Source organism: Liolophura sinensis, chromosome 1, assembly GCF_032854445.1.
Source record: "Liolophura sinensis isolate JHLJ2023 chromosome 1, CUHK_Ljap_v2, whole genome shotgun sequence".
In the NCBI taxonomy this organism is placed as follows: Eukaryota; Metazoa; Mollusca; class Polyplacophora; order Chitonida; family Chitonidae; genus Liolophura; species Liolophura sinensis.
The window spans coordinates 64,043,216-64,061,628 of NC_088295.1; the positions used below are offsets into that span (position 1 = coordinate 64,043,216).

Consider the following 18,413-nt stretch of genomic DNA (forward strand, 5'->3'; position numbering starts at 1 on the left):
ACCTACCATCTTCAGCCAAAGTCACCTGTGTCCAGATTAGTTTAAAACTGTTCCTTTGATGACCCTCATCATCAGACACAAACCTTTAACGATAAAAAAAGCCTATTACAAAAGCATAAAAACAAATAACTTATTCACCAGTGAAGAGATACATGTGCATGATAATCTCATTAGTGAAAAGGGACAAAAACACAGGTACTAATGTTAATGTTTCAGCTGTGCTTTATAGATTCACCAGCGAGAATGTAAAAGTTAAACTGACTGAAACAAACATGGCGCAAATCGTACATAACAAATATTACCCTGCGGATGACATCATTGTGTGCAACATCACAAATTGCTGTGAAATGGTCTTATACACTGAGCAGGTGAAAAAGAAATATGAGCTATAATTATAATAATATTAAGGTATTTAGATCAACAACCTTTGCAATCAATTGCAAGGTCTAGTTTTGACTTACATGAGGGCTATCATTTTACTGTAACCTTAAATGTACATATAGACAATGCTATATTAAATGATCAGTGTAAGCAGTCACTGTATTTTCCTATTAATTTCTAGATTTTGCCAAAACGTGTGTCTTTTGTCTTATTTGTGTTTGAAGTACAAGTAGCTATTAAACTGTTGTTGCCGTGATCAAAAGCAAGCGTCACTGTAGCACCATCACACATGATACCTCTTGATCACCACCTCAGCTATAGGCGTCATCTACACTGAGAATTATCCGGCCATTTCAAAACTAATAATACTGAGCTGTCATAAACTTGGTGAAACCTTTTGAAAACTTTTGAGAAATCAACACTTAACAGTGTTTTTTTTTAAATTTTAAAGAATGATACACATGTAGATGATGCCAAACATTTATTTTTGGATCTAATGTATCAAAACTGGGAGCAACTAAGAACACAATTCTATCAGAATGTGAAATTCTTTGGTAGTTTTTAAGACAAAAATCCCTTTGTTGAAGCTGCTCCTGTTCAACAAACTGAATTCTACCAGCAAACAATTCCCAGGTCAGCTGATTCAAACTTATACCTTATGTTACATGTACATTGTAGTTTGCAAGAGCTGCACCAAAATTGTTGGCACTTCCTGCATTACCTGATGACAAGTCTAGAAGACTTGGACAAGAACTCTCGATCTGACGTTAGCTGACCGCACACCTGGTCGTCTGGGAGACTCACAGGGGTGGGGAAACCATTATACAGTTCTACACGACTACCCACACATTTTCCACCACCTGTGAGAGATGAGAGGGAGCACAGCACATAAGACAATGTAATCATCAGGCAGATTCACATCTCACACCATTTTGTAGATTAGTGTAAATCAGCGATAAGTTGACATTTGATGGAAACTAAATGTGAACAGCTCATAATGATAACTACAGTACCCTCCAAACAGAATAAAACTAAATGTGAACAGCTCATAATGATAACTACAGTACCCTCCAAACAGAATCAAAACTAAATGTGAACAGCTCATGATGATTACTACAGTACCCTACAAAACAGAATCAAAACTAAATGTGAACAGCTCATAATGATAACTACAGTACCCTCCAAACAGAACAAAACTAAATGTGAACAGCTCATAATGATAACTACAGTACCCTCCAAACAGAATCAAAACTAAATGTGAACAGCTCATGATGATTACTACAGTACCCTCCAAACAGAATAAAACTAAATGTGAACAGCTCATAATGATAACTACAGTACCCTCCAAACAGAACAAAACTAAATGTGAACAGCTCATAATGATAACTACAGTACCCTCCAAACAGAATCAAAACTAAATGTGAACAGCTCATGATGATTACTACAGTACCCTACAAACAGAATCAAAACTAAATGTGAACAGCTCATAATGATAACTACAGTACCCTCCAAGCAGAATAAAACTAAATGTGAACAGCTCATAATGATAGCTACAGTACCTTCCAAACAGAATCAAAACTAAATGTGAACAGCTCATGATAATTACTACAGTACCCTCCAAACAGAATCAAAACTAAATGTGAACAGCTCATGATGATTACTACAGTACTTTCCAAACAGAATCAAAACTAAATGTGAACAGCTCATAATGATAGCTACAGTACCTTCCAAACAGAATCAAAACTAAATGTGAACAGCTCATGATGATTACTACAGTACCGTCCAAACAGAATCAAAACTAAATGTGAACAGCTCATGATGATTACTACAGTACCCTCCAAACAGAATCAAAACTAAATGTGAACAGCTCATGATGATTACTACAGTACCCTCCAAACAGAACAAAACTAAATGTGAACAGCTCATGATGATTACTACAGTACCCTCCAAACAGAACAAAACTAAATGTGAACAGCTCATAATGATAACTACAGTACCCTTCAAACAGAATCAAAACTAAATGTGAACAGCTCATGATGATAACTACAGTACCTTCCAAACAGAATCAAAAGAACATTTTACTTCAATGAATGACAACAGTAGGGCCTGCAGTATGACGTATCATTTCTTATTAGTGATAATGTTTATTAATAAATTCATTTTTAAGAAAATTATTTTCAGAAAACAGCTAGGTGTATGAGTTGTCACTATATTTCTCAGTAATTCATTATCAATTCTTCATGAACAAGATTATATTTCAGTAATAAAATGACATTTTTTGATAATTTGACAAGAATGTCCTACTTTTGTAACCCAGATCTGCATCAACAAAATGCAGCAGAAGGTGGGTATCTTTGTCCCTTTTTAGTAAATAAACACACTCCACTGGTCCCTTGTGATGTGCATTGAGAACAGGGGAGGTAATTGCTCCTGACACTCCGTCCAGTTGACTGGGACCACAGCCTCTCTCTGTAGACTTAAAGGGAAGCCAGGCTGTAAGCAATGCAAACAAAGAATGAGTGATTATGGCTTGATATTACTTCTGCAATACCCTAAGCACATCGTGGCCATACAGGAAGAGACTCCAGTGTCATATAATGCAAGCAAACGCAAAATGATTAACCTGTTTATTTATTCATTTGAACCCCTGACTACATTTGTACTTGCAGTAAAGATTATGTGTGCTGCTACAACAAGACTGCATCACTGCATTAAAGCTTCTATGTTTATCATCATTTGCAAATTACTGTTGCCAAATGACAGCACTACAAAGCCTTTTCATCTGGTTTATTTATAAGCATGCATCAGAGGCATCATACTTGAGACATTATAGGCCTAAAATATGATGAGCATCATATGCACTGACGAGGGGTCAACCTCAGTTTAATTAGACCTGAAAACTTTTCTGCCCAATGTCAGTACATGTACCTGTAATACCACCTAAGGGAAACCAAACAAACTTTATAGTCAGTGACATTTTCTCTCTCAAATGTGCACTTAAAATCCACCTATGGTGGATTATATTTGGGGTCAAAATTTGGAGACTCACCCCCCCCCCCCCCACCACAACAGAAAGCCTCGCTTAACTTAAATTTTAAAAAGTCCGCTCATATGTTCATTTCTAGAAAATGTAGAGCAGTTCGGTATAATTTAACTTGCCAACCTCTATTTATCATACGTGACAAGTGAATGGATTATATGTGTATATCTGTTGTGTCTGCAAGTTGAAAATCGTTGACAAAAATAAAACTATGTAAGTAAACACTTCATGTGTTTTGTTATGCAAAAAAAAAAAAAGAAAATTAAAATCACAATAATTAAAAAGAAATAAAGCAGAAAAGAACAGGTCTTTTAAAAGCAGAGTTGCTCAATATGGATTCTCAGCACAATTAATACAGGGCCTTTCTACGCTATAGCATCCATCATGACAGAAATCCCTTGCACTTGAATTGAATTCAACACTACAGCTAACGAGAGTGAAATGACCATTAGAAATCTAACCAGGGCCTTTGGCCGCTGGGCCTGGCCAGGTCCTTGCCTGACACAGTGGCTGACCTTCACAATAGAGAGCTCTTCATCATTTAGACTCAGACAGCTCTCCAAGCTGAAGATCTGAGCAGCCTCACACGATGGTTATCCTTCTGTTAACTACTGCCGTTACAAATGACCATCAAACAAATCATGAAAGGCAGGGGGGATGGGGTCACTCACTATCTCCCAGGAATTCGTAGTTGCCTAGAAAGCCTTTCATACTCTTGGTGTAGTCGGAGATGAACTGGACTTCAAGTTTGGGATGAAGGGAGACAACTGGGTCAGGGGGAGAGCTGCCGCAGAATTGCCCCAGTAACATCTTCTCGTCCCGGTTGTCCAGGCTGTAAACGTTGATGTGGTCATAGACACAGCTGTAATACAATGGAAAAGTATAGAAAAGTTGTTAGCAAGAAGTGTTAGATCACACAAGAGATGAGTAAGAAGAATGAATGATTATGGCTTAACGCCACATCGGCAATATCTCAGCCATATGGTGGCGAGAGATGAGCAAGAGTAGTAAAGTGAGAATAGGGGCATATGTAGCCACACAGTATGCATGTACAGTATACACGAATTTTGAAAAAAACATGTGGAACCACAGAATGTTTTTGTTTATTATATCCATTTGTTTGCTTGAGATGCACTGTCACTTTAAACATTATTTCCAAAAGTGTCTCTTTGTAGCAGACCAGCCTCAATGACCCCCATACTTATTGCACTAGCTGCCTCACTTGAATGGTGTATGCCAAAGACACCTCGCTTGAATGGTGTATGCCAGAGACACCTCACTTGAATGCTATATGCCAAAGATGCTTCACTTGAATGCAACAAGCAAAAGATGCCTCACTTGAATGCTATAAGCCAAAGACGCTTCACTTGAATGCTATAAGCCAAAGACGCCTAACTTGAATGTTATAAGCCAAAGGCACCTCACTTGAATGCTATATGCCAAAGACACCTCGCTTGAATGATATATGCCAGACACCTCACTTGAATGCTATGTACGAAAGACGCTTCACTTGAATGCTAAAGGCCAAAGATGTCTCACTTGAATGCTATATGCCAAAGATGCTTCACTTGAATGCAACAAGCAAAAGACGCCTCACTAGAATGCTATAAGCCAAAGATGCTTCACTTGAATGCTATAAGCCAAACACGCCTCACTTGAATGCTATATGTCAAAGATGCTTCACTTGAATGCTATAAGCCAAAGACGCTTCACTTGAATGCTATGAGCCAAAGACGCTTCACTTGAATGTTATAAGCCAAAGGCACCTCACTTGAATGCTATATGCCAAAGACATCTGACTTGAATGCTATAAGAAAAATCTGACTCACTTGAATGCTATATGCCATAAGTGCCTCATGCAGTCTGATATCTCATTTTTATATGCAAAAACTATATGTAACCTTAACTCAAGTTTAAGGGCAAGTGATATCGATTGATATCCAAGCCTTACAGGCAACAAAGATACCCTATCATATCTCAATCTTAAAGGCACTACACATATCACTTCCATATGTAAATCTTTCCAAATTTAACAGGAAATAAAGATACATTCTCATATTTCAATCAAACAGGCTATAAAACTCTTACAACTCTAAAAATTAGTTACATTCAGTGGAAATACACTCAGCTCTATTTATCCTAGAAACAATGAATGGCTAGTGTAAGTACAGGCAAAACTCCAGGCAAAGAAGAACAGGTTTGTACCAAATATGGCCTTCCCTTGTAGAACCAAATGGAAGGAAAAGTTGGTCGATAACCCATCAGTTTGTTTGCAGTAATAAACTGTCAAGAACCAACTGGTTACTGACTAGTGCTTCCATGTCACATGATAACTATCTGTTCCAGACTGTACCTGACTCCTTACCAAATGGTCAGAGCATGGTCAGTTTTGTTTTGAATTTTACCACTAGGAGGAAACCACCAACATTTGGCATGTTACTGACAAACTTTCCCACATGTGATGCAGAGATACACACACCCTTGGAGACAAGTGGTCTCCACACAAGCAACAACAACAATATACTGTCACCATGGCCCCAACAAGCAGTGGGAGCTGGAGACTCAAATTCCCAGTCCAAAGCCTTGCTTAAACCTACACTTTTTGTGTCCTAGCTCCTGAAGGGTAGGCAACTCTAAATGCCCAGCCCATGACCTGCTCCTTATCAGTGGTAACATGCATACATAGTACTGGGACTATTAATATAAATACCCCAATTTTTATGATAATACTTTCACATTTACAGAAACCAAAATGAAGATTAAATCACTGACAACACCATCAAAGATCTGGGTATTTATTCCATTACCAGAGTATAAACTTCTACTGGTGATGGCAAGAATTAATTTATTTATTTGATTTGATTACTATCATAATCCAACATGTTTGACTATCATGTGACAGCAGTCAGGATTATGAGTCTGAGATTCTGAGATTCTGAGATTATGAGTGTAAACTACTGTTACCAGGCAACACGCAAACCATCTGACTTAAAACTGCGAAAGAACCAGAGAGACCAGGGTTTGTCTACATGACCTCAATGGCTGATGGCATTATACACTGTATTAGAAGTACATGTGCCACATCTTATTTAATGTAAGTTCCACTGGTGCAGGACTTTCAATATGACAGATTACTCAATGTAAGTTCCAGTGCTACAGGACTTTCAATATGACAGTTTACTCAATGTAAATTCCAGTGCAGCAGGACTTTCAATGTGACAGCTTACTCAATGTAAGTTCCAGTGCAGCAGGGCTTTCAATGTGACAGCTTACTCAATGTAAGTTCCAGTGCTGCAGGACTTTCAATATGACAGTTTACTCAATGTAAATTCCAGTGCAGCAGGACTTTCAATGTGACAGCTTACTCAATGTAAGTTCCAGTGCAGCAGGGCTTTCAATGTGACAGCTTACTCAATGTAAGTTCCAGTGCTGCAGGACTTTCAATATGACAGCTTACTCAATGTAAATTCCAATGCAACAGGACTTTCAATATGACAGCTTACTCAATGTAAATTCCAATGCAGCAGGACTTTCAATATGACAGCTTACTCAATGTAAATTCCAATGCGGCAGGACTTTCAATATGACAGCTTATTCAATGTATAAAGTTCCAGTGCTGCTGGACTTTTACAATATGAACTACTTCACATGTGGAATTTACACCTTTGTTTTCTTCATCAAATGGCTGAAGTGTCATAAAGCTTCAAGCCAAACCTGCATATGCATTTTTTTTCATCATCCAGTAAAAAGATCATGGTATTTAACGAGAAAACTGCACAAACCTGTGGGCCACTTTGGGAATAACATGTAATACAAGTCTCATTACTATACATGCACATGCATCTGGTTAATCCACCAATATATATTAATCTGACAATTCCCAGTAGTTTTAGAAAATCATCCACATGGCAATATTCATAAATGAATGCATAAATACTTTATGAATATGGATGTCTGGAGTGCTGAGGGATTTCTTTGCATCTCCAATGAGCAATTTTTCACTCTTTGCGCTTCTGTTTCTACTCCGTAAGAGTGTGGTGGTTAAATGTGCCAGTCCACTTAGATAATGCTGCATAATGCTTCAACCATCAGTGTCGCTATTTACCCAAAGGACACCTCCGAACATGTCGTTCTGTGATAAATCCGGTACTCTGGGCTGATTAAATCACAAGCTGAACTAACTGGGAAGAATACAAACTATACTTTTAATAATTTATGCAAATGGACTGTTTGTACATGGCTTATGATGTCCACGTGTATGTTTGGTTCGTTTTGCTGCTTTAATTTTTTCCCCTTTGCCTGCCAAGGTTTGAACAGCTACAATTCCAACCACGCTTCCCAGCTGCTACAATTCTAGGACCTACACTGTACTCCCATACTCAGACAGTAACAGTGCAAAAATCACCAACTCTTCACTTCCCAGGCTTCAATGACTGCAAATTTAAACACTTTTCGATATTCATCACAGTTCAGGTTCCATCCACATTACTAGCAAATGCCATTTGTTCTCTCTGCATTATCTTGCAGGTTAAGTTAAAGTTTAAAAATACCAATAACTTATCTGCTCCTAAACATCATTTCTGTGATATTCCTCTAAATTTTTTCTGAGTTGGTTTATTTCAAACTAGCACAAATCATTTTCCTGCACAGTACAGTAATCACTTTACTCTACTCATCACACAGATCTCCATCAACAAAGGCATATACAGTATTAATCCTTCCAAATTATCATGGTTAGTGGACACATGCACAAAAAGGAGAATACACAGAGCTGTGTGGGTCATAACAGTATAGTTCTTAATGACAACTGTGTACTACTAAGCGCATCACAAATAAAAAGTTCAAGATGGCATCTCCGGGGGTACTGTGAGGCTCACAACTGCACAAATCAAGACGGCATCTCTGGGGTACTTTGTGGGCCACCAAATGCACAGTTCAATGAGGCATCTCTGTGAAAAAATTCAGAGGAACTCTGGGGTACTTTGTGGGTCACAACTGCACAGATCAAGATAGCACCTCTGGGGTACTGTGTGGGTCACAACTGCACAGATCAAGATAGCACCTCTGGGGTACTGTGTGGGTCACAACTGCACAGATCAAGATAGCACCTCTGGGGTACTGTGTGGGTCACAACTGCACAGATCAAGATGGCAACTCTGGGGTACTGTGTGGGTCACACAAATGCACAGTTCGAGATGGTAACTGCGCACTACTGGGCGGGTCACAAATTCACAGTTCAAGAGTTAACTGTGGGGTACTGTGTGGATCACAACTGCAAAGTTCACGGTGGCAACTCTGGAGTACTGTGTGGATCACAACTACACAGATCAAGATGGCAACTGTGGAGTACTGTAGTTCTGAAATCAGTTGGCCATGTTCCCAGACAGGCTTCCACAAAAACCGCTATGAATGGTTACATTCACTAATCAAAACAGCAGCACACCACAAAAATACATGTAGATTTCCCTTGATACTAAAGTAATTCTGAATTCATATCACTTCATTATCCATGAATAATAAACATTATATTACCATGAACCATTAATTACCAAAAATTTAACAGACGTGTCCACTGGGACACCATTAAAACTTTGCAAGCTGCCATTTTTGAAGCATGTGACTGCATTGCTAGGGTAGACTCCTTAAGATCATTTTTTTCACAACAGTTGTTATTAGTTGCTCCTGTGCACTTTGAATAGAACAATTAAAGACAAGACGATGATCACCATTTTAACTGTATACATGTCCTTGGTTTTAATCCACATGTTGTATCAATGTATCCTTTTCCAGATAATGCCGCAAGCATTTGACTTGATTCAAAAATGGGGCTAGCATTGTCTGGCTGCCGTCTATGAACCAGCTGCATGCGTGGCCATCATCACATTGTATTCTCTTTATTATGCACAAATAACTGTTACATACAGATTTGAAGTGTCAAAGACAAACACGCACACCTGAAAAGACCCGAGTTCCAGATACGTGAACAAGTATAGATCTGTCTAAAAACTAATAGAAGTCTGTCTAAAAACTAAGAGAAGTCTGTCTAAGAGAAGAAGGAAAAAGGTCACAGACCTTGGACCAAAACTGTTCACGGTGCATGCTGACCAAATTATTAAGTTCATAACCACAGTGCCCATACACAATGATATTTTGCATCCACTGACAGTGAGATGATAAACTTTCCACAAAATGCTTCAATGTACATGTACTTCCATGCTTTTCTCAATACCTTTTCTGGAACCCTTATCTAGTGTTACTTTGAGGTCATATCATTGTTTCACATGTGCATGTTTAGATTTATTAAACAGAATAATGTTGGGTGTATCCAGATAAAAACACAAGTCACAGGTCAATTTCTGCACCAGCATTATACTGGACTAAAAACCTTTGTGCCACAGATGTGTTTAAAACATTCTTCAACCTTTTCACATCTTTGCAAGGTGTTTACTCTGAAGACATTATTCTGTGTAGATTGATACAATTATACTTTTTCTGAAGCCCTGAAATTGGCCAATCCAACCAATGTGGTTGGTAGCTATGTAACTATGCAATATGTATCAACAGCAGGAATTACTGTCATTTCATTAATCATGGAGTCTGTCACTCCTGAGTTTCCTTTATTCCCAATTCTACTGACAAATGTTCACCTTACCCTGTATCTGGATTCGTTTCCTCTAGCTCAAAGAAAGAGAAGCTGATCTGGACTCGACCATTGTCGGCTGCCTGGAATACGTAGTGACAGTTCGCTAGTTCTGGGTACGGTGCTGGGAAGTTTGGTGAAGAGAAAGTGCCTTTGGTACCACTGCGATAATCCACCGTAAAATCACACCCTGTAAAACAAGTTCTAAAAATGCTAAAGCTGCATTCACATGGTGCATTTTATAAACATTGTAGAGCTCAATTCAATGAAATCACATGAAATAAATCATTGTGCCGAATTTCTCAAAGTAAATGAATATTTAACTACATTGTACTTCATTTTGTAACGCTGAATTTCACTGTGTGGAAGTTCCATAAAATTATAGCTTTCTTGATAGTTTGCAACCAGAAAGTAAACACTGCGCTTTTTTTCTTCACATATGCAGTTAATTATTTTCTCTTTGAAACTTTTTTCCATTTTATACCTCTTTTTCTTTATTCAATTGACATGACTAACACTGTGCTCATAAGTTTTTCACATAAATGATGGAGGTCAAGATCAAAGACAGAATGTTTGGAATGACCCTTGCAAATGGCCATTAACCCCTGACCAAGCCACTGACCTTCGCTTGGTACCTGACAAACCTCCTGACTATATATAAAGAATGTGAGGTATATTTTATCGTTCTTAAAAGCCCCTCTATTTTGTGCATGTTTTTCATCAGCGGAAGAACCAGCTTAGCCTCCTCAATTCAGGCTCTCCTCCCGACAACGTTGTTTTGACAGCTATCACCCCTGACGTCATCACAGCAGCTAATTTATTAGGAATTAGGGCCTTAGGAAACCTGCAGATTAAAACCATTTTTATGCTCCGAGAAGAAATTTGAGACCCTTTTTGCACTTTTATATGTCAGGCTGCATCACATAACGGTACTCCATAAAGAGAAAAAAAAACAAACAAGCTTTTAATATATTATTCTTTAAAGCAGGAAGCCTACATTTAGCTGCACTGATAGAGACCTGTCAGTCATTATTTTCATTTTAGCTAAAACAAATGCAAAACATCATAAATATTACCTTAGAGAAGTTGTAAAATACATTTAGAAAATGAACAAAGAAGAATTAACTGTAACACAATGTAATTGTTTTAAATAACAGAAAGTCACACAATTTTCTGCCACAAAATGCCAAATGTACCAAAAATTAATCAGTCTGAACCTCAATCAATCAATCAATAAATCAATCAGGTAATATCAATGTCTGCCAAGCTGATTGATTCTGTGTAGGGTATATGAACTACGGCTCTATCCACTTCAGTGAGTTTGTGTTTACTGGCATACTATGACCAGTTTCAGTTATTATGCTGAACAAGCTAGGTCCAGTTTGAAAGGACCTTTAATCCACAAACCACATATAAATTATTAGTAAATCTATGATTAAGTTTGACAGAAAATAATGATGTTATCTTGATCAGTTTTGGGAGTACATGTACTAGTATCATGTAATATACATTTCCATTTCTGTATGAACCGTATTCGGAAATGTTCTTTTTTAAATTTAAAACCTCTACACTTTAAAAAAAAAAAAAAAGTACTAATTTGATCAGTTATGAGATCTGGTCATGAACAGATGTGGTTCACAAATTTAGGGTCATGCTGCTATTAAATCATGTTCACAAAGCGAAAACTTTTTGTGACAAACACATTGCAAATGGAGGATATGGCGCCAGCAAAACCAATTTCTGTCATATACAGGCCAGGATTACATCTGGAAAGATGATTTAGTACGAAGAGTTTGCGAAATGCTGCGTCTGTGATGGGTTTTATCGGGTGAGGAAACAAAGCCCCTTGATTCCAGTTTTTCATCACTTTATGAAGCTAGTGATATGGAAATAATTTGAATATTTGAAAGGTGTCCAACTTGAGAAGCATTGTGGATGAGGGTGAATGACCAAGGGCCACGGTGGAAAAAGGCAGGGGGCTCATCTCATCCCATTATCCACACATGCGGGATGTAGGACAAGGGCTTAACAAAGATCCTCCTGCAATAAGAGCACAACCGTCTTGTTTGGTAAAAGCAAATAAATCCATTCCTGTGTTCGGTGAACCAATCAATAAGAAGGAATCTTGCAAGCCCTGATCACACAAACCTTGGACTTACCAAACGCCTTGAGCACGAGATAAAGTGTCTTCAAGTCTGCCCTCACTTCTCTAACGCAAACACTCTTTGGAAGCCACTCTGATATGGACATATTTTCAAACCCTATCAGCAACACATGTGGACGTACTTATCCACAATTCAGCGCTACCCAAAAGTCACACTGAACAGCCTAACCTTGTTATCCCTAGTCATGGCTAAAATTCAATCATTTTAATATTCACGGCAAACATGAGCTAGAAGGACAGCGCAAACAGGGACTGCTGTCTGGCTACAAATATAATTTTCAAGCTGTGGGCATGTTTAATGGCAGTGGTTTGCGTAATGCTAACAGTCTCACCTGATTCAATGGAGGTCACCATCGCAAGACAGATGATAATCAGTATCCATGGCGATGCTGTCATGGTCACGTCCCAGCCTGCCTCACACTTCCTCTCATCCTGGGCGAGCTTACACCGACTTCACAAACCAGCACAAAAATATCTGTAACGCTGAAATCGGATGGTAATAAATGGCTTTGGAGAAACCCCTGACAAACAAACTTCAAAGCTGTTTGAAGGCAAATTAAGGCAACCCAAGTTAAAGAGTACACGTCGGGTGGTATAGCTACCAACACAAATTTGTGTACATAAAAAGCTTTGAAAAGCTAAATATGGAAAACCTCACCTCTCTGTCTCTTTGAGAGTGTAATCTAAGCTGTCTTAAACAAATGAAGTATCTGTCCTCAAGTCACTGGAGCCAGGGTTAAATATACACACAGACAAACAGGAAAACAATGGCACATGTGTGAGGGTGGAAAGGAATTAGCTGACGATAAAAAATCCCACGTTGATCGACCTTATGCTCTTTTGAGGTTTAACAAGGAAACTCAGTAGAATATCACACAGAGGGAGGGTACATGATTACTAAGTGGATGGACAGAATGAACCTATAAGAGTACATAAGCTGTTGATGTGAGTAACATACAAATACTCCGTCAAACGTGCTGTTGGTAAAATGTGGGCAGACCCCGATCACTTCAAACTCAGGCGATTAAATTTCCTATCATAATGATGACAACTGGAAATGAAATGTTGGCAGATCATTAGTCTGCCGTGACAGTTGTCAAGGTTTGATTCACCACAGCGTTCAATACTCAATTAACTCCACTGTCATATCCTACTACTTCATCATTATGGCAGCAAGTACTGCTCTCACTGGCAGGGGTATTTTAATCTGAAGACAATCTTCCACACAAGAAAATTATACCGCTTAAAGGACATGCGATGTATTTATTTCTTTGATTGGTGTTTTACGCCGTACTCAAGAATATTTCACTTATATGACTGCTGCCAGCATTATGGTGGGTGGAAACCTGGCAGAGCCCGGGGGAAACCCACGACCATCTGCAGGTTGCTGCCAGGCCTTCCCAGGTACAGCCCGAGAGTAAACCAGCATAAGTTGGACTTGAATTCACAGCGACTGCATTGGTGAAAGGACATGCGATGTAGTTTATATACATACACAGGCCAGTAAAAATAGTTCACATTTTCATTAAAACTGTTTCAAACCCTGCCATAACAATATTGAAATAATAATGAAAATATAAGTAACTCAGATACACATACACATATGTTTGGTTCTTCAACCCTGTTTTCAGTATGCTTTATAATGCTTGGATGGCTAACCTAGCAAAACTGAAACCAATTCAAAAACTTACTGGAAGATACATGCAAATTTTACCACAAGCAAACTTTGCAGAAATATTCAGAATCGCTCTTTGTGATGCCATCTGTCATTACAAATTATGGGAAGAGATACCATATCAAAAGCAAACTTGATATAGACAGAACAAGCTGAAACAGTGTAATTACAGTCATGTTTATGGGTGAAAGAAACCAGATTGAACCATTTTCACTGGCTGGGTACCTGAAAAACCTCCTGAATTAAAGCTACATGTACAGTTTCAGGTCATATAATCTACCTCCATCTGTTGGGGCCCAGTTCCCAATACTCTATTTCATAATTTACAGCCACGAATAATCCAATTCTTCAATTATGCACACCTCTCTTTTATTGTTTAAACAGTAGGCGTAAAGTGCAATATGAGAAGTGAAGGTATGTGTGTTTGATTTGGCTATTACACTTTAATATGCATTTAAGTTTTTATTCAAGGTATATATGACCCAGGTTTACAGTATTTGAAAATCACAGCCCCCTATTACACTTTTTCCCCCCTAAATTATACCGTTTTGCATTACAGTTTTCCCAATTGTGTGCACACTGGCCCTTTCTCCAAATTAGTGAACTATGCAATGAGCTAAACCAGAGAGATTCAAACTTGCGATGTACCCCAGTGGTCAGGAATGCACTGCTGGGGTGAAAACAAACCAACTGAACAAGTGATGAAGGGACCCAAACCAATATACGTCCCTTACAGTACTCAGGGCATTTACCTACAAAATACCCCACCGATTGTTTACCAGACTTCAGATTTCTCTCTGGTACAAAATTACTCCAAGGCTTAGTCCAGGAAAACATGATGGTTACTGAACCAGACAGTATACCCCATGTGATGACATATAAAAATCAAGGTACCTATTTCCAAGTGGAGATTGGTCAATTTAGCACATGAAAAAGACATTTCACTGATACCTAATCCATTGGCCCTAAAGCGTATGTCCTAGATAATGGCTGTGTATACATGGCTTAGGGTTGCCAACATAAAAACTTGTCAGCCAGATCACTTCCAAGGCCTTGTTCGCTTTCTGCGTTTAAATCTGAAAAGGGCAGTTCCTCCTGCACTGCCAGAAAGTAATTGAGCCGTAAGTGGGAAGCAATCCATTCACCCCATCTTCTGCCAGATCTCAGTTCAATATCAATGCAAATCCATAAACTACATCAAACACATTGAGGGAAGTCAAAACGTAAAGAGCAAATTGGTAACAAGGACAGCAAAGCAAACATAATAATCTAATGCAATGATGATTGAGTCAAACAGGGGACTAGCTGTTTTGCTCGAAGAGGGAGACGTTACCTCATGTCCACAGACAATGGGGACAAAGATTGGATTGGAAGCCCAGTGTAATGGAATGCTTACTGGAAATGACATACGAGTCTGTAAACCATAAGTCATGCTTCAAACCTGTGATTTCTTAGAGCTTGGCCTACCATTACAGCCACTGATGTAAAATGTAGGCTTTGACACAGACACAGAAATTATCTGTGAAAAAAAAAGTCTACGCAGTTCTGTTCAAAAGAGAAGCAATCCATTGTACATGTATAGCTTTTATGTTTCCACAGTAGATCCCAGACTCTGTGCTGGAGCTATCCTGAGCTACATGTAGTTAGCTAAAATCAATCAAGGGTGTTCAGTTTTTATTGGGTTCTTGTCTCCATATGGGTCTACCTGACTGTAAGGAGAAAATCAGCAATTACAGTTACACACGAATAAAAATAACCAGTTTTTTTTTTTAGGTAGCAGAAGCAAAAGGACAAATTACCATATTCCGACAGAAATTAATGTGATCTTCATGCTAGGACTATAAACTGATGCAATCAATACAGGCTGTTTGGCTTTATACTCTACTTGTACACCCTTGACACTTGCACCCTCAACCTGTACACGTCCACATCCACATAATCCACCTGGATCCATCCACGGCAGTCTCCAGAGAGAGATTGGCCGCAGTGTTCAGCTGTCAAGAAAAGCGGCGACCACATCGTGCAATGATGTAGAAAAACTATTAATATTACCCAAAGTTATTTACCAAAGGCGTCATGATTTCTGTTTGGCGCACTTGATATTAGCTGTTTTATTTGTACAATATCCCGCACATGAAATCCTCCAACACATAAAGACAAAGCAAAAGACGGGACTGAACATGAGCTGGAGATTATCAGAGCTTCGCCTAACAAAGGGCAGAACGATTGACTCAGCCTGACAACTGAGTCTGCAGTTTTTTATTTGCTCAGCATCATTTAGGATTGTTGTCACAGAATGCACTTTCACTTGTTAAGCCAGCTGTAAGCTGCTGACAATATTTCATTTACTTATTTTACTGGTATTTTACATCTTATGTTCATAATACACATAGTTTTACTCACACATTAGTAATCACATTTGTAGGAAGAAAGAACTGAGTTGAGCCCATAAAAAACAATTGCTATCCCTTGGAGCTTGAATCGGGACACCCACAAAAAAGTCTAAGAAAAGTAGACATACTGAAAAGCGCTCTGCCGGATTTGGAGACATGCATTTTATATTAATCACAAGAGGTGAACAGCCAAAATTTCACTCATGACCTCTGAAAGGAGGTCAAAGGACACTGCCATTGAATCCTGCCTAATCGGGTAGGGATGACCCCTACAATAAAGTTTCACTGCTTTTGTCTCAGTATAATTTCTAAGATATATATTGTTAACATGCCAAATATTAAATCTGACCAAAGAAGGTATGTCAAAAGATCAATTACTTGAGCTGACCACAATGAAAATACAGGCTAGGGGCTAGAACTAGTGACTCTTGCCTCAGGACACGGGTCATTTGCGCCAACAACACTCTTAAAATAGGAAATATATTTCCCTAAGAAATCCCTGTGTCATGTTTAATTGAAATTTTGGAGATAATATGCTACCAACCCAAACATGAATTGTAACCACAAGAAAGTAAGTCAAAGGTTAGTCAAATATTTTTTGACAATATTCATTTCGACAGGTTTCCTGATGATCCAAGCGTGGCAAATCAAGTTAACCCCAATTTTATATTGACACATGAATCCGTTCTCAAGATATTAGGGTATCGGACGGACAGACGTACATGACCATGACAACAGCCTTCACAGCTAAGGTAATAAGAAATCAATGATTATCAACCCGTACACTCCCCTACTCACTGATAGTGCATCACTTCCAGATAGGTTGTGTTCACGTATATCATACAGTTCATAATAGGCCAGGCAAATTATACCATCTAAACATTATCAACAGAACATAAATCTATGGAAAATCAAAACCTTGCAGAAAAAAACTTCACAGTGCACAGTTCTCCATACACTTTGCACAAATAAGAAAAGTTTCAGAATAGCAAATGCTACATGAGCAAAATGTGATAAAAGCCTCGTAAAGTAGGTTTTACTGTTAAAACATTCCACAAAAAATGTATGATTTCTCAAAGCAGCTCGAATGTTCTTGCAGAAGTACATGTAACTGCAGCCATACCAGACCTAAAAAAAACCCCATACATACATGTATCAATCATTCTGGTATCACAAAAAGGACAATTTCTCAAAATATCCCACACATGGGATACCTTTTTACCACACTGTATAGTCACCTGAGTTAGAGCTGGGCTTACCATTAATTGTTCACAATGAACATCTTTACATAAACAGTTTTCCCATAACACACCATAACACAAAGGCAGGAATGAACAAAACACTACAAATCTTCTAATAGAAGATTTTTATAATAATAAAGCCATATTAGTCAAATTAATGATATGAAAATGGCTGCTAACTTTGCCAATATAATCAGATTAAAACGTGACAGGAATAAAATCATCACTTACAGGTGTGTGTACAAGTATATAAAACATGAAGTACAAACACATATCAGCCAAACATTCGTGCCTGGTTTAATACATTTGATGCTTTTTTACAGAACAATGCTGCATTATTCATTCCTTTCTTACATAATGTTCCTGGAAACTCACAGTCTCCCACTGCCACAATTCCTTACAATAAGTCACTTGATGCTCTTACTTCACTATAGCCAGGATGTCTCATGCTGTTTGCAAACGTACATGACAGAAGAACATCGCAGCGTTCCTGAAGCGTATCAAAATGAATCAATACACAGGAATGGCATATAGACTCATCCAGAGGCAAGTTCCTTATCATGTTTCAACAGATTTACATATAAAGTCACATGCATTCTTGGTAATGGGGGATTGGGGCGTACGGAGGTGTGCGACTCCCAACCATGCAACCACTTACACAAGTTGTCTGCTCAAGCCTGGTCTTGGACTGTGATGGAATTTTAGAATTTTTGTCCTTCTTGTTTGTGCTGGTAATCTTACATGCATGTTTGTAAAACACCTTGTCTTTCATTTCTATTATGACATGGGAGTGTGTACATCACATGTGTTTAGCTTGCCAAAGGTCAGTGGTTTTTTCCACAGGCATTCCTGTTTCCTCTACTTACATGTACAGAATGG

General features: G+C 38.5%; 1 protein-coding gene across 1 annotated transcript in view; it reads right to left on the reverse strand.

Moving 5' to 3' along the window:
- Positions 1 to 18,413, reverse strand: part of LOC135463222 (neuropilin-1-like) — a 52,080-nt gene that overhangs the window by 4,148 nt on the left and 29,519 nt on the right. Inside the window, exons 2-7 of the mRNA XM_064740531.1 lie at positions 12,558 to 12,708; positions 10,074 to 10,251; positions 4,093 to 4,283; positions 2,686 to 2,874; positions 1,103 to 1,241; positions 7 to 83 (exon numbers count right to left, since the gene is read on the reverse strand). Coding sequence (XP_064596601.1) covers positions 7 to 83; positions 1,103 to 1,241; positions 2,686 to 2,874; positions 4,093 to 4,283; positions 10,074 to 10,251; positions 12,558 to 12,621 — 838 coding nt within the window. The 5' untranslated portion in view covers positions 12,622 to 12,708. The remainder of the gene's footprint in view (positions 1 to 6; positions 84 to 1,102; positions 1,242 to 2,685; positions 2,875 to 4,092; positions 4,284 to 10,073; positions 10,252 to 12,557; positions 12,709 to 18,413) is intronic.